Source organism: Arvicanthis niloticus, chromosome 1 (assembly GCF_011762505.2).
Source record: "Arvicanthis niloticus isolate mArvNil1 chromosome 1, mArvNil1.pat.X, whole genome shotgun sequence".
Classification (NCBI taxonomy): domain Eukaryota; kingdom Metazoa; phylum Chordata; class Mammalia; order Rodentia; family Muridae; genus Arvicanthis; species Arvicanthis niloticus.
In genome coordinates this window covers 68,293,951-68,317,877 of record NC_047658.1, presented here as the reverse complement: position 1 = coordinate 68,317,877, position 23,927 = coordinate 68,293,951, and the positions used below count along the sequence as shown (strand labels likewise).

Genomic DNA, 23,927 nt, shown 5'->3' with positions numbered 1-23,927 from the left:
ACAGTACATAGCATGTAACAGGGAGTCAGGAAGCTTATTCATAGAAAATGACTGAACCAGTGCCTTTCTTACCAGGACTAAACACTAAAAACTCAACCTGAAAGGAATAGCCTGCCAAGAGAGGGATGGCCTGCCTGTGTCTGATGAAAGCACTGCTTCTTCTTACAAGTGTTCTTGGCCGGGCATGTGTTTCAGAAGATAATACAGAGCGAGTGAGAATTATACAATAATTACAGATGGGGTTCTCAGTTGTAAGATTCTCTGTAGGGTGATTGAGTGGGGCTCTTAAAGAACAGCAAATGTCTTTCTATATAAGTCTTTGCTCTTAACCTGTCAGGGATCCTGCTGTCATGAGGTTGCTTGTGTGATGGAAGTAGAGTGGGAGAGAAAGCTGGAGTCTGCGCACATGATGGACAAGTCTCTCAATGGTCTTGGTGCCACTGCAGGACCTTTGTCTCCAGCTGTGCCTTATGTTTCCTGCTCCAAGGAGGAAAATGGTGGTGCATGTGTCAGGACGGGAGAATGAGCACAGTTCTGGGGATACAACTGTGTGTTTTTCAGCCAGTCTTCTATTGTTAATCCAATTGAGCTGCCATTCCAAGAAGTACGGGGAGACAGGGAGAGGGAGTTCAGGGGTACAGTGCTTGTTGTGCCAGAGTTTGGATGCGCAGAATCCATATAAGAAAACCAGGCACAACACCATGAGTCTGTAATGTAAGCCACTGTGTGGAGAGAAGGCAGAGGCAGAGCCCTGGGTCACGGGCCAGCAAATCTAGCTGGATCAGTAGCTTCAGGTTCAGTAAGAAATGGTTTTGAGTAGGTGTCTCAAAAACAATAAATGAAATGGAGAGGAACTAAGGAAGACAATCATTGTTGACCTGGCTTCTGCTTGTGGGGGTGTGTACACATGCATGACCACACACACACACACACATACACACACACACTCAAATGAGTGTATCCACAAAATATCTAGAGCCACCAACTCCTGGGGATTCTTGAGAGGTAGTTCAGATTGCCTTCAGCTTGGCTTCAAATCCAGTGTTTTCAAGTCTGCTAAGTTAGTTACTGCTTGCAACATTTTGATGCTATTTTATCTCTCCTATCTTACTTTATTATTTGTATTTAATACTATCTATATGACTCCATATTTGTGCATATCACTTCCTCTTGGCAACTCTGCTGGTGGTGTTATAAGTGGCTCTTGTCAGATCACCCACCTGCAGATTAAACAATAGAAATTTTGAATGAAAGTATAATAAAGGCACCAACAAAAGGCACCAGAGAATAACCAGAAGTGGGCAGTTACTAGAGAGTAAAGTTCTGAATGGGACTTGGTGGGGGTCTTATTTGGCAGGTTTTAGCCTGAGTACCAGCCCCTGTCTGTAGTTGGTGGGCCACTGAAATTCTCCTGGACATTTCTGGACTCTCAATCTTAATCTCAGAGAACAGATCTCTGGAGAGCACAGCCTGGAAAAGCAAAGGGAGACAGATCAAGGTGAGAACTAGGGAAGGGGGCCTCAGATGCTGTGTACAGCCTCTGCCCAAATCACTGACTGACTTCATGAATTACAATCCAGACCTGGAGAAGCCTCATGTCCCCTACCAGGGCTTGCAGTTTGAGGTTAGCCAAGTTAATGGCCTGCTAAATAAAACTAAGGAGCCAGTGATTTCACATTGTCTAGGATGTAACCCAAAACTATTTGATGGATAGCAAAACAGGAAATTGTGAACCACTCTCAAGAAAAAACATTGAAAAATACCCTGAAGATGACCCAACACTTGGAATTGGTGGACATGGATTTTGAAACAGCTCCTACAGTTATGGTAAAGGATTTAAAAAACACTCTTTGGCTCGTGGATTTGGTTTGGTTTTGTCTTACGGGTTTGGGCTTTTGTCTTCCTTTTCCCTTTTTCTTTTTCCTTTTCTTTTTCTTTTTCTTTTTATAGAATCCCTTGCCCAGACTGTTTTCAAGCTTGCAGCAATCCCCCTGCCTTATCTTCTCAAGTGCTGGATTACAGCTGTAGGCTCAATAAAGCATCTGTTTTAGTGAAGGTAAATTGAACTGGTCCTCCTTAAGCAAGGGTTCCACATTGACTGATTCAAGGATGCAAGTCAAAGGCATCTGCATTGAACATGGCCTTTCTCCCTCTTCATTGATCACTGAAACAGTACAACTGTTCATACTGTGCTCACATTGCCTTGGGTACTATAGGTAATAAGCAGTGATTTAAATACATTGTATATGGAGATGCACACAGGTTCTCTGCAGAGGATATGCTGCTTCATAAAGGAAGCTTGAGCTCCCACAGCCTTGCTGGGGCAGGAAGTCCGGGAACCAGTCCTTCACAGCTAGGGGACAGCTAGCTAGGACATGTCAGCAGAAACACAAAACTATAAAGGAAAAAATACAGAAGAGAGGAACACTAAAGGGGACAGTCTCTGTTGTTGTTGTTGTTGTTGTTGTTGTTGTTGTTGTTGTTGTTGTTGTTGTTTGAGACTTTCACTGTGTAACCCTAGCTGTTCTGGAACTCACTCTGTAGACAAGGCTAGTCTCAAACTCTGCTTGCTTCTTCCTCTCCAGTGCTGGGATTAAAGACGTGCACCACCACCAACAATGACAGTTTTGAAAATAGAAATCAAGCCTCTGTATAGGTTTGATAGTAAAATAGAGATTGCAAAATAAATCTTAAAAACTTAAAAGACTGAAAATTAGGTCATTAGAGCCCAGGGCCTGTGGGACAAGTGCTGAAAGGGCTGCCCTCTATAACTACACAAGAAAAGGAGGTAAGAAACCCAGTACATCCCAGTGCCTGTGGAACATTGTGTGTAACTAGAAGAAGAGAGACAGAATGGGGCAGAAGAACAAGTTACAGAGAAGTGGTCAGAGCTGACTGTGGTGGCAGAGAAACCCCAGCTACTCAATGTCTCAAGCAGGAAGACTGCAAGTTCAAAGCCAGCCTGGGAACAAAGGAAGTTCTAGGCCAAGCTAGGCAGCTTAGTGAGGTAGCTCAATGGTAGAAACTTCTGGGTTCAATTCTCAGTGCTACTCAAGAGAAAAAGTGTGTGTGTGTGTGTGTGTGTGTATTCTCAAAGACTTAGTATAGACTCGAGAAACTCAGCAAATCCCAGGCTGGATAAATACCGTACACACACACACACACACACACACACACACACACAAATTTCACACCCTATAAGATATCAAGAGTGTCAGAGACAAATGACTAGAATCAAAGAAGCAGCTAGAGGGAACAATGAGAGAAAATAACACAATCTATGCAGAAGAAAAATATTTAAAATAAAGCTGTCTTGTTCTTTGAAATAATGAAAGCATGAAATACTGAAACTTTCTCAAAAAATGCACAGAAAAGAACATGTGATCACTGATATTTGGTACGGTTTCAGGAGGCTGCAGGAGACATTTTCAGGCTGTCATGTTACCCCAGAACTATCCCAGAAGCTCAGAAGTGAGAAGGAAAATGATATTTTAAAGTTACAAGAAATTACAGTGAATTTTTATTTTTTTTCCTCTTTGTTTTAACCAAATTACCAAATTCAGCCTTACTTTGTTGTGCTCAGCAGCAAAGTGAGATCCAAGCTAGTGAGTGACTGTTCCAAGTCATTGAGAAGCTCCCCCTGACAGCCCTACATGGAACTATACTACGGAGATCCCTGGAAGCAGTCTTCACACTTCCTCCTAAAACCCTAATTGGTGAGAAACTTAGTCTGTTTGGGAAGCTAAGCAAAGTCTTCTTCATAAACCAGATTCAGTCCCTCTATGATGCTCATCATAGTTTCCGTAACAACATTATACATTCACAGCTTGAGGTAGGTAAGCCGATGTTTGACAGACATTGTATACCTTTCCAACCTTCAGTACTGTCATCCCAAAGCAAACGGAAGAAAACCTTGATGCTTTCATGCATAGTATAATGGACATTGCAAGCTCTTGGCATGTAGAAAGCAGGTTGTTAATCATGTGGGTCGCTCCCACTGGTTCAGTCAGGAAAACCATCTCCACGTAAGGTTTGAACTGCTGTCTCACTCAGTGTCTTAGCTTGAGCTGTTTTGAGAAAAGTATCACAGCCTGAGTAATTTAACCGGCGGCCTGTTTCCATCATGTGGAAACTGGGTGTCAGGTGAGGGCCCTTCTGGTTTGCAGGGGGCCCTCTCATTGTGTCTTAGCTGCTGAAAATAGTGTGGAAGAAAACATGTTCTCTCTCTCTTCTTCCACCCTGAGGGACCAACACTCATGACCTAATTACTCCTCAAGCCCCCTGCTCCAGGCGCCATCCCATTGTAGTGCAGCCTCCCATGAGGACATTCAGCCCATAGCAACCAGGGACGGAAGGGACTGGGAAGCTCTTTGAGGCTGAAGGAGTAGCATGCCATGTAAAGAGCCAAAGGCAGGGGCTTCTTCTAGGACTGGCAGAGTTGCTTGGTGCCTGGTGTAGCACTCAGGGACATGTATGAGTGAGGCTGGGCAAGTGCTGGCACCACTCTGCTGTTTTCAGACAAAACACACTGTGGCTGGGGAATCAAGGACCTCATGTGTGTTGACCTTTATTTCATCATGGCTTCATAAATGCTTACCTGATACAGAGTAAAACTGTAATGGAAGTTATTGATAAGCTCCGAAGTATATGTTGAATGTATCATTATTCTACTTAATTTAAAACATACGTAAAGAATATGTCCAAGGAAACAGATAGCCATCTTCATATTTGGAAGGCTGTCCAAGAGGAGTGAAATTAAAGCTGGATGAGGCTCTGGGTTAACATTTAGAAATCAGAAAGGGAAAATGTTTAGCTCACCAGAGAAGTAATATTTTTAACAGGTAGGCAGTGGGCTGGGACGCCTGGGATGAATTAAGTCTCTGAGTTACTCGCTGAGTCCCTTGCTGTGTGCATGCTACAGTAGATGACTGTAGACAAAGCCATAGGAAATAAGTCTGTGGAGCCATAAAACCAAAGAGCCAACGAGGACAAGGGTCTCCCTGCAAGGGAGCCTCGCCTCACCAGGCCCCTGTCATTGCCATGTAACTTGTGCAACAGGCTCTGCTCGTGGAAGACTGTTCCACGGACGTATTTCAAGGCAGATCCTCAGGATCCATTGTGGGCTTCCAAGGGCCTCTCCTGTTCTGTGGAGAACACTGGAACTGTCTCCATCTAAATGAAGCCTCAGCAGCTGTCCTCAAGGGCGTCAGAACAGAGCCTACAATCCGTCTAGGCAGGGCAGGTCAGTGTCTTATATACGCTCCCCACTCCAGGCAGCCATAGAACTGTCCCCCTTACTCTGAATGGAAATTTGTAGTCTCCTTCCATGGGAGTTGTTTCCTAGAAGCCCACAAAGAGCAAGAACGTGATGGAGAGACATCAGATATGGGGGTTTTTGTCCATGTCTCTACTTTATTTTTTTTTTTCCCCATGGGAGTTGTTTCCTAGAAGTCCACAAAGAGCAAGAACGTGATGGAGAGACATCAGATATGGGGGGTTTTGTCCATGTCTCTATTTTTTTTTTCCATCCTTTGAGGCTGTTTCTTTGTCACATTGTGCAGTGTGGTGTCACTGTCATCTGACACACAGGCTCCTTCTTCGGAACCCTCACAATTTGGAGCCCTGTCATTTATTTATTTATTTATTTATTTATTTATTTATTTATTTATTTATTTGGTTTTTCGAGACAGGGTTTCTCTGTGTAGCCCTGGCTGTCCTGGAGCTCACTCTGTAGACCAGGCTGGCCTCGAACTCAGAAATCTGCCTGCCTCTGCCTCTGCCTCTGCCTCCCAAGTGCTGGGATTAAAGGCGTGCGCCACCACCGCCTGGCTTTGGAGCCCTGTTTAAGGTCTGCTGTTCTCTAGCAGGCTGCATGGCTCTGCTCCCGTTCTCCACAGCAGAGCCTTGCCCTTCCTGTCCTCCTTACTTCTGGGCCTCAACACATGCAAGCCCGGAGCACTAGTTCCCTGTCTCCTACCAGAAACTCCAGATTGCGGTGCTTAGCCCAGGCAGGCTGTCAGTCCTTCCCAAACCTTCCTGTCCCCTGAGATTTAGTTAAAGGTCAGGTCGCATCTCTGTGTTTAAATACTGTCCTCCTTTGAAATGTTTTAATATTCTGTGTTTCTGATTTTTAAGCAGTTTTTCCTTTATAGGAAGATTATCTTTTTAACAGAGCCGTGGCCTAGGACATAAGGGTGTTCAATATCTACTGACTGAATGGATACACAGTTTTAGCTGCCTCTCGTGTCTGCACCTGCACAGACAGAAGGTGAGGAGAAAGGATAGACAAGTGTCGCTAGCAAAGCTGGTCGGGTGGGTCGTTCAAACTCCCTTTGATGTGTGTCCAGTCGGCCTGTGCTAGTGAACTTGGGTTCCAAGTGTAAGTCTGTCTCTTACGTCCTGCAGTGGCTTCTCCTCCTACCACTGTCAATGTCCTTTTGGTTTTCTGTCCTTTTCCTAATGCCCTCCCCTCAGTTGACCCCATAAATGAGTCTTGTCTTTTTAAACTTCCCTTATTTAAGACCCCCAAGTAGGAACACAGAGTCTTGTGTAAAAGAAGTTAGAAACAAAATTCATGATTGATGAGTGAGGTGGCATAGCATAGTATGATACAGTGTAGTGTAGTGTTAATAGCTAGTGGTGGGGGCCACAGTCACACTCTTAATACTCAGTTGAGGGAGGAGGAGAAGATTAACACTTGGGAGGCACTTGCCACTCGGCAAGTTTGCGTACAGTATCCCAAGCCCGTGGTGTCTATGGAGTAGGCCTTGCTGTGTGAGTTCTCTAGGAGAGGGCAGTGACACAGGTCACCTTACTACAGGGTCACACAGGTAGTAAGCAGCAGTGTAAAGCAAACCTAGAATGGAGTCCAACCTCGAGGGTCTTTGGCTTTTTAAAAACCCCTCCTGTGCCATTTCAGGTGAACAGGATTTTTTTTAATTTATTTTTTATTTTTATATATTTTTTTTTTTTAAAGAAAAGGTCTCACTGTATAGTTCAGGCCTGCCTCAACCTGACAGGCCTGCCTCAACCTGTCACGTGCTAGGATTAGAGCCACATGCCACCAGCTGAATTGGCTTCTAATTATATAATTGTTGAGTCAGAAATTTGGGGAGTTAGCTAGGAAATTAATGTCAAAGTGGTAATTTAAATGTAGAAGGTCACATTATTTAATAACCTTGGCATAGTCCTCAGGACCACTAATAGATATAGTTAGCAGCTTTGTATTATAGTTTTCCAAGAATTAATAGTACCAGAGAGTGATATTAAAAGAAAAATTAACCTGCCGACACATTTTGGTGAAATTTTAACACATCCAGGGAAAATTTGTGATGTTTCTCACACCCCCTAGTCAGGTTATCTAGAACTGTTCCTGCCCGCTTAGGCGATGAGCACCTGACATAAGCCTTATTTATCAAGAAAAAAATCACATTCCTGCTTTTTTATATGAAAATAAGCAAGAGTAGTTCCTTGTCCAGTCTACTACCTAGACATGCAGCTCACCCTCCTCGTGGCTCACTGTGCCCCCCAGCTCCCTTCAGAGCCCACTTTCATGGACCCATCCTCTTTCCTGTATTTGCTGCTCAGCTCAGCTCTACTGTCAGTCAGGCAATAGCTTAGTCCACTCCTCACCACAAGTTTTCCTCCAGGGATCTCGTCACAGTCAGAAGAAGGGGATGTGCAGTTCACCCTGGTACTTCATAACTCAGTTTCTGCGCGTGCATGTGTACATGTGTGTGTGCAGGCATGTGTCAGAGGACAAGTTGAAGGGAATGGTTTTCTCCTTCTATCATTTGGTGATAGAATGGGTTCGTATTATAAAATGTTTAGAGTGGGCCAGCAAAGTCCATGGAAGTGTTTTTCTTTATGTCTTCCTAGCCAAGAGCAGGTGTGAGTATCCACTTCCTGTGGTCCTCAACATCCTTCAAACAGATAGTAACTTTTCCTTAATATAAAGCTGCTTTCTTGATTGTTATTTCTAGATATCTTATCTTTGTTTAAAGTGACTTAAAATGATGCCGCATTGTAGTCTACCTGTGCTTGGTTTGTTGTTGTCGCTGTGTTGTGAGCCTTCTTACTGTTTCCAGTGAGCTTTCACTTGATTCAGTTAGATTTTTAGATTCAATTCGTATATCTGTAAAAAAAAATAAATTATTGCTTTTCCTGTCTTCTAGTTTTTGTCTCTCTTAACTTTTTCCTCCTCCCTAATAAATCAGTCCTACTTAGTATGAGCTGATTATAGTGAGTGTCTCTGTCTTGTTTACATTGACTTTTTTCTTGTTTTTTTCTTTTTTAACCGTCTTGTGAAATCCAGGATGACCTTAAATTCACTATGTGGCTGAGAATGACATTACATCCCAGTGTTGTGATAGTTGAACTGTGAGGCTCAGAAATGTTAAGAGTATAAATGTTGTGCCTCCCCCGAAGCCCCCAGGATGATGCCTGGACTCTGTACTGTGCAGTCTCTGCCATGGATCTGTCCCGTGCTGAGCCCACTGTGCATGTGTTTCGAGTTATCCATCTTCATCCTCCAAACTTTTGAACATGTGAATTTAGTTCTATTATTACCCTAACGAAGGATGGAGCTTTTAGAGAGCCACAGTCAATGAAGAGCAGCAATCGTGACACCCCACGTGAGGTGAAGCAAGGAGAAGGTCCGGTGTTTCTAGCCTTTCCCCTTGGTGATCCACCAGAGAGTATGACCACAACACAGTGGGCTTCCCAGGGGCCATCTGTGTGGTTTCTGGTGCATGGCAGAGGCATAGAGAAGTGTCTTGAAAGTGCTGGGTAGAGTTTTCACAGATGTTCTCACCTGGTCCTCCTGAATCTGAAGGCTATCTGTCAGCAACTGCTCAGGTCTGGCCTTGTGCCGATAAAGGACAGCTGTAGTCTTGCCTGCCTGTATTGCTTTTCTTTTGCTTCATATCAAAGTTTCATAAGCTTAGCAGTATAGATGCCTCCCATTTGCATCTCACAGAGTGGGTCAGGATTCTGGATAGGTTCCGCTGGCTTCTCTGCTCAGGGTCTTTCAGAGCCATAATTAAAGTGTTGGGCTGGCCTGGTCTTATGAGAATGCTCCTGGGAATTATTTACTTGTAAGTTGTTTCGGTTGTTGGCAGAGTTAATCTCCTCTCAGCTGTAGGTCTAAGGGTCCCATTGTCTTGTTGGCTGTCAGCCGGAGCCACCTTTTCTCCTGCAGACCATCCATGATTCTGCTCATATGACTCCTCCATCTTCTGGCCAGAAATGTTCCATCAGGCCCTTCTCTTGTTTCCTGTTTCTCTGACTTTCTCTTTTGCTGCCAACCTAGGGGACAGGGGTAGGGGGCAGAAGGTGGGATGGTAGGGGAGGAGGGGCTTCTGAAAGTTTGTGGTTAGATTAGACCCAATGGTATCTCCATTTGCTATAAACATAAAGTAACACTGGAGAGTAGAGGAGACAGGGATGGTTTTTAAACTGTGCAGGCTATTGTCCACTTCAAACTCAGATAAGGAAGGTGGGTCATCCTTCCCTTGCAGATTTACTCAATTGTCACTCCTTTAATAGGTAACCCCTTTTGGGGGAATATTTATGGCTGTCATTTTGTGATCCCCTTCAAACCTTGCATGCGGTGTGTGCTCACTGCTGCTGTGCTCTCCTGGGTCTATCCTCCACTGGCCCATGAATCAAAGGCTTTCTTCCAGAGCGGTGCTCTCTAGTGCTGGGGAACCTTTAAGGAAAATGAAGCTTTGTGGGACATCACTGAGGACAAGTCCTTGAAGGAAACTATGGCACACTGATGTCTTTCTCTCCTGTCTCTTTGGGCTTCCTGACTGATGGACCAGTTTGTGCCACACTTCCGCCATGATGTGCTACCACACCAGAAGCCCAAAAGTATATGTGTGGGGGCACTTGATCACAGACCAGAGCCTCCAAACCATGAGCCAAAACAGCCATTTTCTCAGAATATGTTAATGGCCTCAGGAGTTTCATCATAGTGAGAGGAAGCTGGCTAACAGAAATGTTTGTCCAGTGAGCGGCTTTCTGCTTAATGAGTTGTCAGATCAAACAATGACTCACAATAATGACACTCTTCGCTGGTTTGGGGTGTTATTGAAGTTCTGTTTATTTATGTTCAACCAGAGACTAAACAGTAGGCACGTGTGAGGTCAGTGAACTTCCTCAAAACAACGTAAAAGGCATAAAATAGCTATATTATAATAAAATTAACATTTTTAGAGGAAAAAACCCATTAATGAGAGAAAAGTACATTCCAGAGAATTCTCACTTTTAAAGCACTTGATTGCCGAGTTCTCTAAAGAAACTGGAGGGACCTCAGAACTACAGAGAACAATAAAGAAAGTATGGGAGATTAATTTATAATGTAAAATGTTGGAAGACATTGGAAGTGTGTAGTTTAGCTTAACAGCAGCTGAGAAGACAGAAATGTTGGAAACAGACGTCATAGGAACTGACGTCTCCTATAAATGCGGCTAGTAAGTGGGCAGCTCCACTTTCTTCTTGTGGATCCCTTATTAACTAGAGGATGGTGGTGTTGTGGTCAACAAGATCGGTTCTAGCTAGAATAGACAGAACTGGTATTTAACAGAGGATTAGTAACTGGAAAAGATTAAGGTTAACCAGTGGGTCTTAGGTATCCATCAGAGGAAGTGCAGCTCACATAATGCAGGTGGGCCAGAGGAAACCGGATGGCAAGCAAGCACATGGAAAAGGGTTTATTAGTCATCTAAGTCATCTACACAGGCACTTGGGTGGGCAAACTTAGTGTCTGTTTGTTTTCAATAAATACTTTCTTTTATATAAATAAATATATTTATTTATATAAATAAATTCATATAAATATATTTATTTATATAAATAAATTCATATAAATGTATTTATTTATATAAATGTATTTATATAAATAAATATATATATATATATTAGTGCACTACAGCTGTCTTCAGACACACCAAAAGAGGGCATTGGATCCCATTACAGATGGTTGTGGGCCCCAAGTGATTGCTCGGAATTGAACTCAGGACCTCTGGAAGAGCAGTCAGTGCTCTTCACCACTGAGCCATCTCTCCAGCCTCGATAAACTTAGTTTTAAACTACAATGTATGTATTTAGCACTGGGGACTGAGCCTCGCTCGCCCTTGTGAGTGCTCACCCTACACAGAACCTCTCCTAGCCCCAGAATGGCTCTCCATCTTAACACTAACAATATCGAATGCTGAGAAAGGGCAAAGCCACCAAAGCACTGATGCTCCAATGCAGAGAATGTAAAATGGATGACCTCTTTGAACAAGTTTGGGGTGTTTTGTTTTGTTTTGTTTTGTTTTTTGTTTTTCGAGACAGGGTTTCTCTGTATAGCTCTGGCTGTCCTGGAACTCACTCTGTAGACCAGGCTGGCCTCGAAATCAGAAATCCGCCTGCCTCTGCCTCCCAAGTGCTGGGATTAAAGGTGTGCACCACCACTGCCCAGCAAGTTTGGTATTTTTAAAATAAAATTAACCACACATTTGCCTTTGAAACAGCAGTTCTGATTCCAGTATTGTTAACAAGAAAAACAAAAGTACAAATCCAGCTAAAAACTGCATCCAAATATTTAAAGCAACTTACTTAACATCAGAATATGGAGAACTAAGCAGCCATGGGCTGGCATAGAGAAGCAGTTGGGAGTGTAGCCATGCAGTGTACAGTGGAAAAGGACTCAGCAAGTGAGAGCATAAACTACTCCCACGTACAGCAACCTGTGTGCATCTCGGTCGTGAATGCACAGAGGCAGACACATTTATATTCCCTAGAACTGTTTCCACAACATTCTAGAAAATGGCCTTTGTTATACTCAAATGCAGTTTCAGTCAAATGTACAGTTCCGGACGTAGTCAGATTGCATCACGAGAGTCAGGAATGCCGAGTTCGATCAGTTTAAGGGTTGGATCTGATTGGGTTGGAGATTGATGCAGACAAGTCCCATGTGAAAGCTGTGTACCTACCTGCCAACAGTAAGGGTTGGGCCTACTGGGCAGCATGGGCATCTACACCGGTGGGTCCTACACAGCCTGCTCACCCTTTAGCCTTCAGGGCACATGGTCTTCCTTTGAAGGAGATTAATTGAAACTGCTTAGAGCTGCTTCCACGATTGTTTTTGCTTGTCCACTTCAATGTTAATTACTGAACCTCATGAGTTAACTTCCAAGAGCTGCCAGTGATGGAGACTCAGGCTGACTTCGGAGTCACAGCAGGTCACAGTGCTATGTTCTGGAACTCTATCCTCTGGGTGTGACATGACTATTGCCATCTTAAGACCAGAGCATCTCTGATTACCAGGAGAGAAGATAGGGTTCACGAACATTCCCTTGGAGAGGGGAAGAGGACCTGTGAGGTTGCACAGGTCTAGGTCATGAGTGGCACTCCCATCCCTTTGTGAGGGCAAATAAGCCATTACTGGTCTCTAGAAATGGGTACTTTCTTAGATGACAGAGCCGCCTGTGAGCTGCTGTTCTTCTCTAGGTTACCCCTCACCCATGCTCTTGTGCATAACCCCAGGTAAACTCCCTGCTTCACCAAGGATGATGGCCAGAATGGCTTCAGTGTAAGATTCTGATGCATAGGATATTGGCAATATAAGAGCTTTTGTAAGAATGAGCTAGCCTCAGATACAATCTGTGCTTCATAAATACAGTGAAGGAACACAGTACAAAGGAAAGAGCCTGTGGTTAGAACCCAGAAACTTGGACTCCCATGCTCTGAGATCTGCTGTGGGACAGCTCCCTCCCTCATGTGAGAAACAGGTGGGAAGGCGTTGTCAGTGCTCAGTTTAACCTGCTTTCCGAGGGCAGTTGATGTGTGCCTTGGAGAGTGTCTGAAGCCCTGTAGTGCTGTTAGACTGGATGCTAATGCTTCAGAGCTCGGGCCCGCAGGCCTGGCTATGTAAAGTGTTTACATTACAGCCCATCCATCGTGGAAAAGACTGGCATGTGTTTATAGATGGGCTTGGGAAAGTATTTAGGTCATCCTTGCATCCAGGAGGCTCATAATCAAGGTTTTATGCTTTTCCTTGGAGATGTGTGTTCCAAGACTCACTCTGAGAACAGTGTGCCTGCTCATGCTAGACTTTCACAGTAGCCCATCCATGACTGTGAGTGAGTTGTAGTTTCTTCCAGAAAGGCAGGTTTGGACATGGCAGTGCCCTTTTAAAAGGTCTTAATCTAGTTCTTTTCAAGTGAAATATTAGGAAGCATCTACAGAGATGTTTAACTACATAAGCCATCTGAAGTTACATCTTTGATGCATATGTACATTTTTAATTTCTTGCCTTCAGTTCCTGCAGACCAGTTCTCTTTGTAGTCAGATTCATTATAATCCCATCACGAAGTGTTGATCTTTTAGTAACCTTTATTGAAGCCACATATTAATCCACATTCCCTCACGGTAACAGACGGTTTGTATCAGCCATCTCATGCAGCTCATCTCAGACTCCATATGGAGCTAATAAGCCATGCAATAAGTGGCCGTGTGTGTGTGTGTGTGTGTGTGTGTGTGTGTATGTGTGTGTGTGTGTGTGTGTGTGCGTGCATGTGTGGACGTGTGTGTAACGTGCACGCACATTTACACATGTCATCTAAAGCGAATTTTTCCTCCACCAAAACCTAAATGACAAAATGATTCCTAAACCCCAGAGTCTTTCTTGACCTAGAAAAATTGTGTTTAAAAATTAAAACTCAGATTGAATGTTGGATATGAGAACAGAATTCTCTGCTCAGTAGGGGGACACTCACTGAGCAAAGCTCTCAGAGTACACTCAATGCTTATTTACAAATTCTATCCCTGGAGTTGCAGAGGGTGGTACTTATTGCTGTAGCTACACTCCCCACCCTGTGTAAACCAGCTCTAACATCGAGGTCAGCTCAACCTGTCTTACTTGGTAAATCTCACAGCAACTGGATAGGCCTTGGGATGTGGTGGCTTACTGTAATGTTACACAAGAAAGGAGGGTGGGTAAGAAAATGGGCCCTGGAATTTGGCAGCGATGTCGTTGGTGCTGTGTCTGAGTGTGCTCTGCTTTAGCTGTCTTTCTGTTTGTTTCGTAACTATTCAGCCAGCTCCCTCCTCCAGGCTGTTCTTTTGCACCCAGACAATGCTGTTTCTTAGTTCATCCAGGGAAACCACACCTCACGTGTCCGCTCCCATCTCATTTATGATCTGCATGCTCTTTTCATCCCAGTCACCTACAACCACTCAAGTGCAGAAAAACTTAATTGCTTCCATGGCGTCCTAGACCAATCATAGGAAACTGAACTTCAGGCCAATTGAAACCAAAATTCCACTTCTGAACTGCCCCGCCTCTGGGTAGTGGCACAGGAAGACAAGACGTATTACAAAAGGTGTTTATTTCAGAGCCTAATTTGAGGCAGTTAGACCCAAAGTGATATTCTATTTGCTGGTTCCTTGTCCTTCCCCTCCCCAGTAGGGAGTCAGAAGTAGCTGGATGTAGGGAAATGTAGTACTGCTCGTACTCAGTGACGGTGGGCTTTGATGGAGCTGAGGCAAGGTCCCATAGAGAAAACAGCTACCGGCTCAAACTCATCTTCCTGGCTTTAACTTCTGATCCTCCTGCCTCTGCCTCCCTGGTGCTCACCCTCTAAAAGCAGACCTCAGGAGCCCCTATTCTCTGGAAGTAAGACTCATTGTATCGGTCAAGGTTCTCTAGAAAGATAGAACTGATTATATATATTCCATACATATTATATATAATATTATATGTTATATAATATGGAATTTATTAGAGTGACCTACAGGCTGTGGTCCAGCTAGTTTGACAATGGCTCCCTCCCAACAGAAAGTCTAAGAATCAAAGAGTTGTTTGGTCCGTGAGGCTGGGTGTCTCAGCTAGTCTTCAGTATGCGTCAGAATCCAGGAGAAACAGGCTGCTGTGCCAGAGAAGAAATGAACAAGGACAAGCAGACAAAAAGCAAGAGCGTCCTTCTTCCATGTCCTTTATGCCACCAGAAGGTGTGGCCCAGATTTAAGGTGGATCTTCCCACCTTGAATGATCCAGTCAAGAAAAATCCCTCACGGGTGGACACAGCAGCTTGGATTTTAGTAAATACCAGATGCAGTCAAGTTGACAACCAAGAATAGCCATGACGCTCATCGGTCTCTCCAACAGTCCAGAAGGCAGGTGCTGTTGGTCCTTTTGCTGCCGTAGTGTGCCACAGGGATTGCATGGTAAAAAGGGTTCTGTCCAGATGTGGTTCCAAGGACAGCTTACCCACTGGGCACCCCCAGAAGGTGTCCTGGATGAGTGTGTAGCCAAGTAAACTCTGGAACTTAGTGAGCCCAGCCCTGGCTCCACCTTTCTTTTCTGTTTTTTTCCTGTCTCTCTTACTTTCTCTCTGTTTTTGACAGTACCTTGCCAGGGTAACTTGTTAAAGAATACGAAACTTTAAAAGCTTGAAATTACTTGATTAACTCAGCCCAGGAAGAAATTTGCACATGGCTGCACAGCCAAGTTGGGTCTGTCACTCCGGTTCCTGACACCCACATCACATGTCAGTCTGTCCATTTCCCTGTGTTGTTATTTTGAAGCTGTTAAAATACATGTTTTTATCACTGCCACACCAGTCAGTCAAAACTAGCATTTAAAAGACTTAAGCATTATATTTATGTTTTTGCCTTTTGATCTGAGATAACGCATTCCTTCCTTTGATGATTCCCTTCTAATTAGTTAAGTGATAAGTCATTATTGAGCAAGTTTATCCCAGCCTTGTGGTAGGTACTGTGGAATCAGGCAGAAGGAATATGCACACACATTAATGATAGTAAGTATCATTAATGATAGTAAATGTTGCATACTTGGCTGGGCTGGATACTGGTTTTGGCCACACTGTGCTTAGAGGCAAGAACCATGCCCACTCTATACATAAGAGGGAGTAGACGCAGTGAGTGAGCTGGCTCGCCCATACAGCTCTTCAGAGAGAAATGGGCTGAGCAGGTGGGTGTGGTGTATTCAGTCATATGGAGAAAGGAGTATTCTGCCATGTGGCTCAGTGCTGAGCAGCATTTGTGAGGCACAGTAAGTACAACTCTGAATATTGATTTAAGAAAAAAAATGGGGTGCTGAAATCAGGTGTGGTGGCACATGCCTATAATCAAGCACTTGGAAGGCAGGAGCAAGAAATTGGGGGATTTAAGGCCAGCCTGGGCTATATAGCAAGTTTCCAGACACCCTGGGCTACATGAGACCTTGTTTCAAAAAAAAAAAAAAAAGGTATTGAATTTATTGAGGACAATGAGAGGGAAGTGGAGTGAATTCTCTAATTTAATAACAGCGGGTAAGAAAGGAATTGTGAGCCAGGTGGTGGCGCACGCCTTTAACCCCAGCACTTGGGAGGCAGAGGCAGAGGATATGAGGCTAGCCTGGTCTACAGAGTGACTAGCTAGGGCTACTCAGAGAAACCCTGTCTTGGGAAAAAAAAAAAAAAAGAGGAGAAAAAGAGGGGTGCAAAACAGTTAGAATCTCCTGTGACAGAACCATGAACGCTGCTGAAGTGGGGAGGTGGCCGGTGGGAAGTGTTAGCAGCAGCATTGAGAAAGATGGCAATGGGAAAGAAACAGCTGGAAGCAGTTGCTCCTGGAGACCAGGCATTATTATTCTTTCATTAGAAACCTAGGGCACTTTAGACTACTTCTTTGGTAATACTTAGTAATAAGCTAAATTTATACAGAAACATATTTAATAAGAACTCTTTTTTTTTTTTTCTTAAGATCAGGTCTCATGTATCCCAGACTGACCTTAAACTCTGTATATAGCCCAAGATGGCCCTCAACTTCTGGTCCTCCTGCATCAACCTTCTGAGTGACAGGATTACAGGGCTCTGTCTCTGTGCCCAGTTCCCATGGTGCGGGGAACCAAACCTAAGGCTGTGTGTTTGTAAAGTGACCAGTCAGCCAACCCACAGTACAAACATTTGTCCTTCATTCTCCATGCTGAAAACTCAAGACCAGTGTGATGGGAGAACACGGAGCAGTAATCCAGAGGCTCTAGTCTGAGCAAAGGAGACGCCATGTGCCTTTGTGAGCCTTGCTCTCTTCATTTACGGAGGCTGGAAAAGTGGTCCATAGCCTCCCTGCGCTGTCTGGCCCTGAAAAGCTAGCTCGGCACAGTAGTGCAATGTAACAAACACTTAAGGCCTTGGTGGAGCCTTGGAGTTCCCACATTTTCATTTCTTTGACTGAAATCAGACTTAAGAGAATTTTTCACTGTGGTCTCTGAAAACAACTCAACATCCACCGTCCATTGTGAAGCTTAGACAAGCAGTTGACTGTGTGTTGGCCCAGAGACACACAGTTTTGTGCTATTCTGCATAGGTCTTTTTTTAATATTTAATATTTTTCAGTATGAATCACAGGTGAAATTTTCATGCCATGTGTAAACAATTTCACTTCTTACTGAAACAATGAATTCAGGAATGTCATTTTGGGAGATCAGCCATTTTGCTTTTATCAATGTATGGAAAAAATGCTTTTATATTAATACAAGGAATGATGTCATTTAATATGGAGTAGATCTTATAATTCAAGGCTAGCAAATCTCAGGAGGTGATTTAGGTCACCAAGCTAGGTTTGAAGGGAAGAGAATACTTTCCCCTGACCTCCCGAGTACTGTTACCAATTTTCTCCTCAGTCAGTGGGGTGGATACAGTAGAAGGAACGGCTTGTGAAAAGCAGGCCCTCACTGGGTCTGTGTGTACCGAGGAAGCCTGGGGAATTTACCACTGGCTTCAGTCACAGCCAAGACACCCTCTAGATCTAACAGTGTGTTTCTGCCTTCTTACTTGATGTGCGTATTCACCCAGAGCATTCTGGACACTCACTTGTGCTATGGGATTCTCCTTTAGAGTCTCAGTTCCAGAGAGTAAACTCTTTATTAAGTATTACAGCAAATCAGCTGAGTGCTGGGTGCTCATGCGTAAATTAATCTCCCAGTAACTTTTTACTTAACTCTTAAATTCACTGTTTCTTTCTTCTGTTTTTGTGCTACTAGCGATAAAACCTCAAGAGGCCCACCCTCACGCTCACACACAAAACAGTGAAGGCTGCAGAGAAACCTGGAGTGCAGCTCCTGTCAGCTGTGGCACTAATTCATGTAATTTGGTTTTCTTTGAGGGGCTGGAGAGATGGTTCTGTGCTCAGGAGCAGCCGTGCTCTTGCAAAGACCCGGGCATGATTCTCAGCACCCATGCCTGGTGGTTCCAGGAGATCGAAAACCTCTCCCAGCTCTCTCAGACACTATACTTATGCAAACAGACACAACACATATATACAAAATTAAAGGTAAGAGGGGTGGGTATGGTTCTGTAGTTAAGAGTACTTACTGCTCTTGCCAAGGACCCATGTTCAGTTTCTAGCACCCACGTGATGGCTCACACATTCTGTAACTTCAGCTCCAAAAGCTTCTATACCCCCTGCTGGCCTTTGTGGGCCCAGGCCACATATGGCATACCTATATACCTGTAGGCAGTGTAGTCATAGACATACAATAAGGATAAATTCATCTTTTTCTGATTTAAATAAAATATTCCTATGAGATAATGTCTGTGGTGTTAAAAACTTTTACCAAGGTCTGGGAATGGAGAAGACTAGATCAAGGCCTCAGGTTGGCCACGTTGTTTACAAGTTCAAGGTGTAAGGTAAAGAGCCACTAAACGCCATGCCCCTGCTGTGGCTGCTGTGGCCTTTGTACGCTTAATGTTTGCTTGTTCAGTTCATCTTCCTGAGCATTGCCTAGCATCTCCCAAAATAGCTTTCAATTTCAATCTTCTTCTGTTGCAGCTGAGATACCAGCATGGCCTGGGGACTCCAGACTTGAGGCAGACTCTTCCTAACCTGAAAAACTTCATGGAGCACGGACTGATGGTCAGGTGGTAAGTATCCATATGTCTGACCCCCACAGCTGGGGTGTGGCTGAGACACCTGCAAAGCTTGCCAGTCACCCACATTGCTGGGCTTTCTGCTGCTGTGAGATAGCCAAAGAGATAAATAGGCTGCCATCTCAACTTGTAACCTAAGCTCTGCCCTGGCTAAGGCAAGAGAGCACCCTCTTGGAGAGAGGCAAGTAATAATGGGGAGTCGTAGAGTGTGATGCTGAGGCAGGCGAGGTCAGTCTGACTCCTGGACGAACAAGCAAAGGACAGGCACCAGGACCAGCAGCTGGAACTAAGAGTCTGAGCCCCAGCATTGCTACTAAAACGTGGGTCGTGCTTTGTCACCATGTGCTGTTCCACGCAGGCAGCCTCAACATTAAAGTGACTCACGTGACTTGAATAATGGAAACTCCGGGTTCATGCCATTTAGGGATCCTGAAGCCTGTGTCCTGGAGCAGTGGGTGGTGATTTAACAAATCTTGTTTAGTGGGAGTCAGATCCTGAGAAGATGGTGGCTGGGAGCAGTCAGTCTCTTGGAAGACGCTCTGGCTTTTGAGCGCAGATGTTCTTGTATAATGTGTGGACTTGAAGTCTGGCCTCTCTGAAACTTGATTTCCTTGTGTTGACCTCTGCCTCTTCAGCGGCTAACCCAGCAGTTCGCTGTGAGGATGAATGTGAGGTGTAAAGTCTAGTACTGGCTTCATTCTCTCTTGTGCTGTGAAGATGAGCCCTGAGAATAATGAGAAAATGTCATCTCTGGTTGCTCTCTGGCATTTATTTTTGTCCCATATGACCCTCAGAATGACAGGTTTCAGACATCCTCATTTACAAAGAACCCCTTTTATCCAAGTCTTAGCTCAGAATATCAAAACAATTGTCAAAGCTTGATATTGACCTCAGTGCCCAAATGCAGGCAAAGAATCAGAGTTTAATGCAAAATAATAACAATACCTGTGTTGACAAAAGTGACTACAGATGTTTGTGTGTCCCTGTCCCTGTAACCCTGAGCCAGGCTCTCTGGAGGTTCCTGTAATGCTCCATCCCTGCCCTCAAGGCATGTAATTCTGGAGGTAACCTAACCCAAGCCTTAAGCCACTTAAGATAGCTGGGAAGGAAGAGGCAGCCGCAGCCCTGCTTGAGGCGTCACCAAGAGTCAACCCATTCTAGACATCAAGTGAACCTGTATCACTTACTGTGGGAGCTCTTTCCCTCTGATAGACAGCACCACCTCTCCCAAGTACCCACAGTCTGTTTCCACACTTCCTGTTCTGTCTCAGAGTTTAACTTCTCTCCAGAGGCTCATGCCTCCTTAATTATTATAAGATGTAATTGCTGTGTGTCTGGATGTGGCTTGAAGATGTGCAATAAACGGCACCCCTCCTCTCCCTTGACATTTGGAACCATTTGAGAGAGAGGATATAAGAGACAGACTAGCGTAATCAAAATGTCAGTTTTATTACTGATAAAGCCTCTTGGAAAAAGTGGCTTTAGATCTGTAATAAAAAGGGTTTGCAAAGACATCACTCAAAATTAAACTTACTCCACACACTAGCCCTGCTCTTCTACAGAGGCCCCTTAGCACACTACAGAGAGCTGTCGGCTGACTCCCTGGCAGGGCCCACGGAACGCTGAGCCAAGATTACATAGATTCTGCCCCTAAATCACCTACAGAAAAGTTCTCTAGTGAGAGAGGGCAAGTGGGGGGACAGAGCCCCATTGCGGTTCCTAAGGCAACGGGAAGAGGCTGATGCCATCACTCAGACATCGAATCTGTACACAGTCCTGTTTGAGTGGCTCTGTAAAACACCGGGCTTAACTTAGAATCTTGATTTGGAGTTTTGTTTGAGTCATTTGGTTGCTTAATGATATTGAGCCTTATTAATTATAAAGATGGCATCTCTTGCCGGCCGTGATGGCACATTCCTGTAATCCCAGCTCTTGAGATACACGGTGCACGCAGGTCAGGATTCCAAGGTCATCTCCAATGAGAGTAAAGTGTAACAGTTCTTCTGTCCTTTTTTTCTTTAAAGAGGTTCATATACCCCAGGTGGTTCTGGCTAGCCTGTAACTAACTTTCTCAAACGGTGATTACCAGGTGTCATGGCATATGCCTGTAATCTCAGCACTCAAGAGTGACCGCAGAGAATCAGAAGTTTAAGGTCTTCCCCAGCCAAACAGTGAGGCTAGTTTATTCTACGTGAGACCTTGTCTCAAAAAAAGAATCTCCCATGTCTGGTTGTGGTTGTAACATGAACAGACATGATGATGAAGTTGTAACAGCCTCACAATACAGTGAGGACCTTTCCTCCTCCTGCTCTGTGGAACAAGCGGTTCATATGGGATAGAGGTCATCCATGTCTTAACAGTCTGACAGAAATAAGCAAAAGCTCAGTGGTTTCTGTTCATTGAGGGAGCACTGGTTTGATGTCTCTGATGATTACAGGACTGTTTGTGTTCTGTGGTGTTTATGTTTGGGTCCTTGTGCCTACTAAGCTCTGTGCGGACCTCAAAGGCCACTGTCTTGAATTATTCTGGTCAGCATGTGCATAGCCTCCAACTTTGCTGGTGACTCCTGCCTTCCTCCTCCTACCACTCTGTCATCCTGTCTTGACCGATGGCTTTTCTTTTCCTACAGCAGGATCGGTGCAGTTTATCTCCCTGGTTCTACTTGTCCCATTCTCCATATATGTGTGTGTGCGTGTGCGTGTGCATGTGTGTGTGTGTGTATGTGTCAGAGGCACAGAGAGAGACAGAGAAGACAGAGAGCAAATTATTGCAACTGTAGATATTAGGGCCTTCTGAGATGCCTACAGACAATCTATGGAAAATACTCACCTCAAGCCCTCCTCCTGCCCTTCCCCACTTGCAGTACTGTCTTTTTAGCAACTCGTTTTAAGGCACAGAGAAATGAAATGACTGAGTGCCATTGGCCTATGAACCTGTAGCAATAAAGGAGAATCTCGGTCCCCTGGCACTGGCGTAGCAAGACCATCAAACCCTGAACGTATTGTTTGCACGGTGCCCATCTGTGCCAGCCATGGCAGTGTGTTAACAAGAACATGCAGTAACAGCCACTTTCTGGTCTCTAATGGAAACTGGGCCACTATTTTCAAGACATAGTACTGGGAAAATGAATTCTTCTGAATAATTTCAAGTCAAGACCACCGCAGGAGGCCAGGCTCCACACACCTAAACAAAGCTGGAGCAAGCTGGTTCAGCCTCAGGAAATCCCTAAGCCTCTGTAGACTGGGGGTCCCTTATCACATCCCCAGCTTGTGTTCTTAAGGGCAAAGGCCAAACAAACTCAGCTCCTCCTTGGGGAGACTCTTAATGTCTCAGCTCCTAGGGGAGACTTAACATCTTCTAGGAAAGGAAACACTTGTGCAGTGGTTACCACTGGCAGACAGGTCCTGTGGAGTTGCCGCTGTCTGTCCTGCTGGAGTTCAGGATTGCAAGCTGGCAGAGGATCAGTGGGTTCATCGAATTCCTTGGGGAAGCATCCAAGTTATACAACAGCTTGTTTTGTTTGATTCTGTAAAGAAAGGACAGTGATAAAGGCTCTTTTAATGAAGTGATTTTTTTTTCCTGTATATTACAGATTTCTTAACTAATATTGTCAGCCTCCACCTGAGCAGTTCTAAAATGAGCCCTCTCTCTTCATGCACACTGTGGCACAGGTGTGGTTCTCACTGGTTTTTGACAGCTCTTTCCCAGGTGACCCCTGTTTTCCCATCCTAGTGTCAGGAACCCAACTAGAGCTGCAAGGTGAGCAGAATTTCAGCTTCGAGCCCTATCCCCAAATGCTCTGCTGAAGTCACCTGCAAGCCATCTGTGCAGCCCTTTCTCCTGTTCTCTTACTACAAAGCGGTCTAAGTCAATGGGTAGGTTCAGAGCTGCTTCAAGGGCTAAGTTACAGTCAGGGAGGAATGTGCTTGCAATCCAAGGCGGTGACTGCCATGTGATGATTTGCCCAGCCAGAGCTGGAGAGGGCTGTCTGCAGTAGGGCCCTTGCATATGCATCTCCCCAGCCCTCTGGTCTGCATGGACCCCAGACACAGCACACACATTTCTGACCACAGTGCTCCACTTCACCATTCCTACCTCTCAGAACAGTTCCACCCCCACTGCCTGTGCAGATGTTCTCACAGATTAAGGTATAGCCCAAGCCATACGTCATGCCCTCACCACCAAGCACAGGGCAAATATGGGACCAAGGTGTATTCCTTCAGTGACTCAGACTCACCTCTATCACCACATGTAATCCACAGGGCTTGTGAGCAGCACTCGCCGGGTCTTCGTCCAGCTGGCCTGTGTGGTCCCAGCCTGGCACGGGGCACTGAATACAAAGTGTCTGTCTTCTTTTCATAGGACAAACACCTACAGGCATTCTCACTACTTGTCTAATCAAGGTGATGAAATACGAACAGAAAATAATAATAATTTTAAAAAAGTATAAAATGCTCTAAGAGAGACATAAGTTATGATGTGGCCAGAAGTTCATTCCTGACTGGTCTGAGGACCGTGGGCCTTGCCTTGGAGCTGACGTTGGAGTAGGCTTAAGACACAGAATGGACTTGGCTGTGGGAATTTGGTTTAAGGCAGTGGTTCTCCGCCTTCCTGATGCTGTGACACTAATACAGTTTCTCATGTTGTGGGGACCCTCAGCCATAAAATGCTACTTCATGACTGTCATGAATTGTAGCATAAATATCTGTGTTTCTTGATGGTCTTAGGCAGCCCCTATGAAAGGGCTGGTTGACTCCCAAAGGGGTCATGACCCACAGGTTGAAAAGCATTGCTAGAAGACAACATAGTGCAGTTAAGTGGAAAGAGCATGGACTGTTTGATACTAATGCCTCTGAACTCAGTCTCTGGACAGAACTGCGGGTAACAGGACCTAGCTGATGGTGGTGCCATTGAGATTTAAATAAAAGTGCACCCAGCATGCCTCACTTAGCAGTTAGTACGAATGGATAATGAATAGCAGGTCATAGTTGTAGCTTCTATTTTTAA

At 44.6% G+C, this 23,927-nt stretch overlaps 1 protein-coding gene across 5 annotated transcripts in view; it reads left to right on the top strand.

Annotated features, from left to right (window-relative positions):
• Positions 1-23,927, top strand: part of Uvrag (UV radiation resistance associated) — a 251,710-nt gene that overhangs the window by 211,341 nt on the left and 16,442 nt on the right. For 4 of the 5 annotated variants that reach the window (XM_076938617.1, XM_076938594.1, XM_076938584.1 and 1 more), the window contains 2 exons: positions 6,173-6,268; positions 18,823-18,914. In XM_076938617.1, coding sequence (XP_076794732.1) covers positions 6,173-6,268; positions 18,823-18,914 — 188 coding nt within the window. The remainder of the gene's footprint in view (positions 1-6,172; positions 6,269-18,822; positions 18,915-23,927) is intronic. The other variant, XM_034519197.2, reaches the window with a different exon arrangement.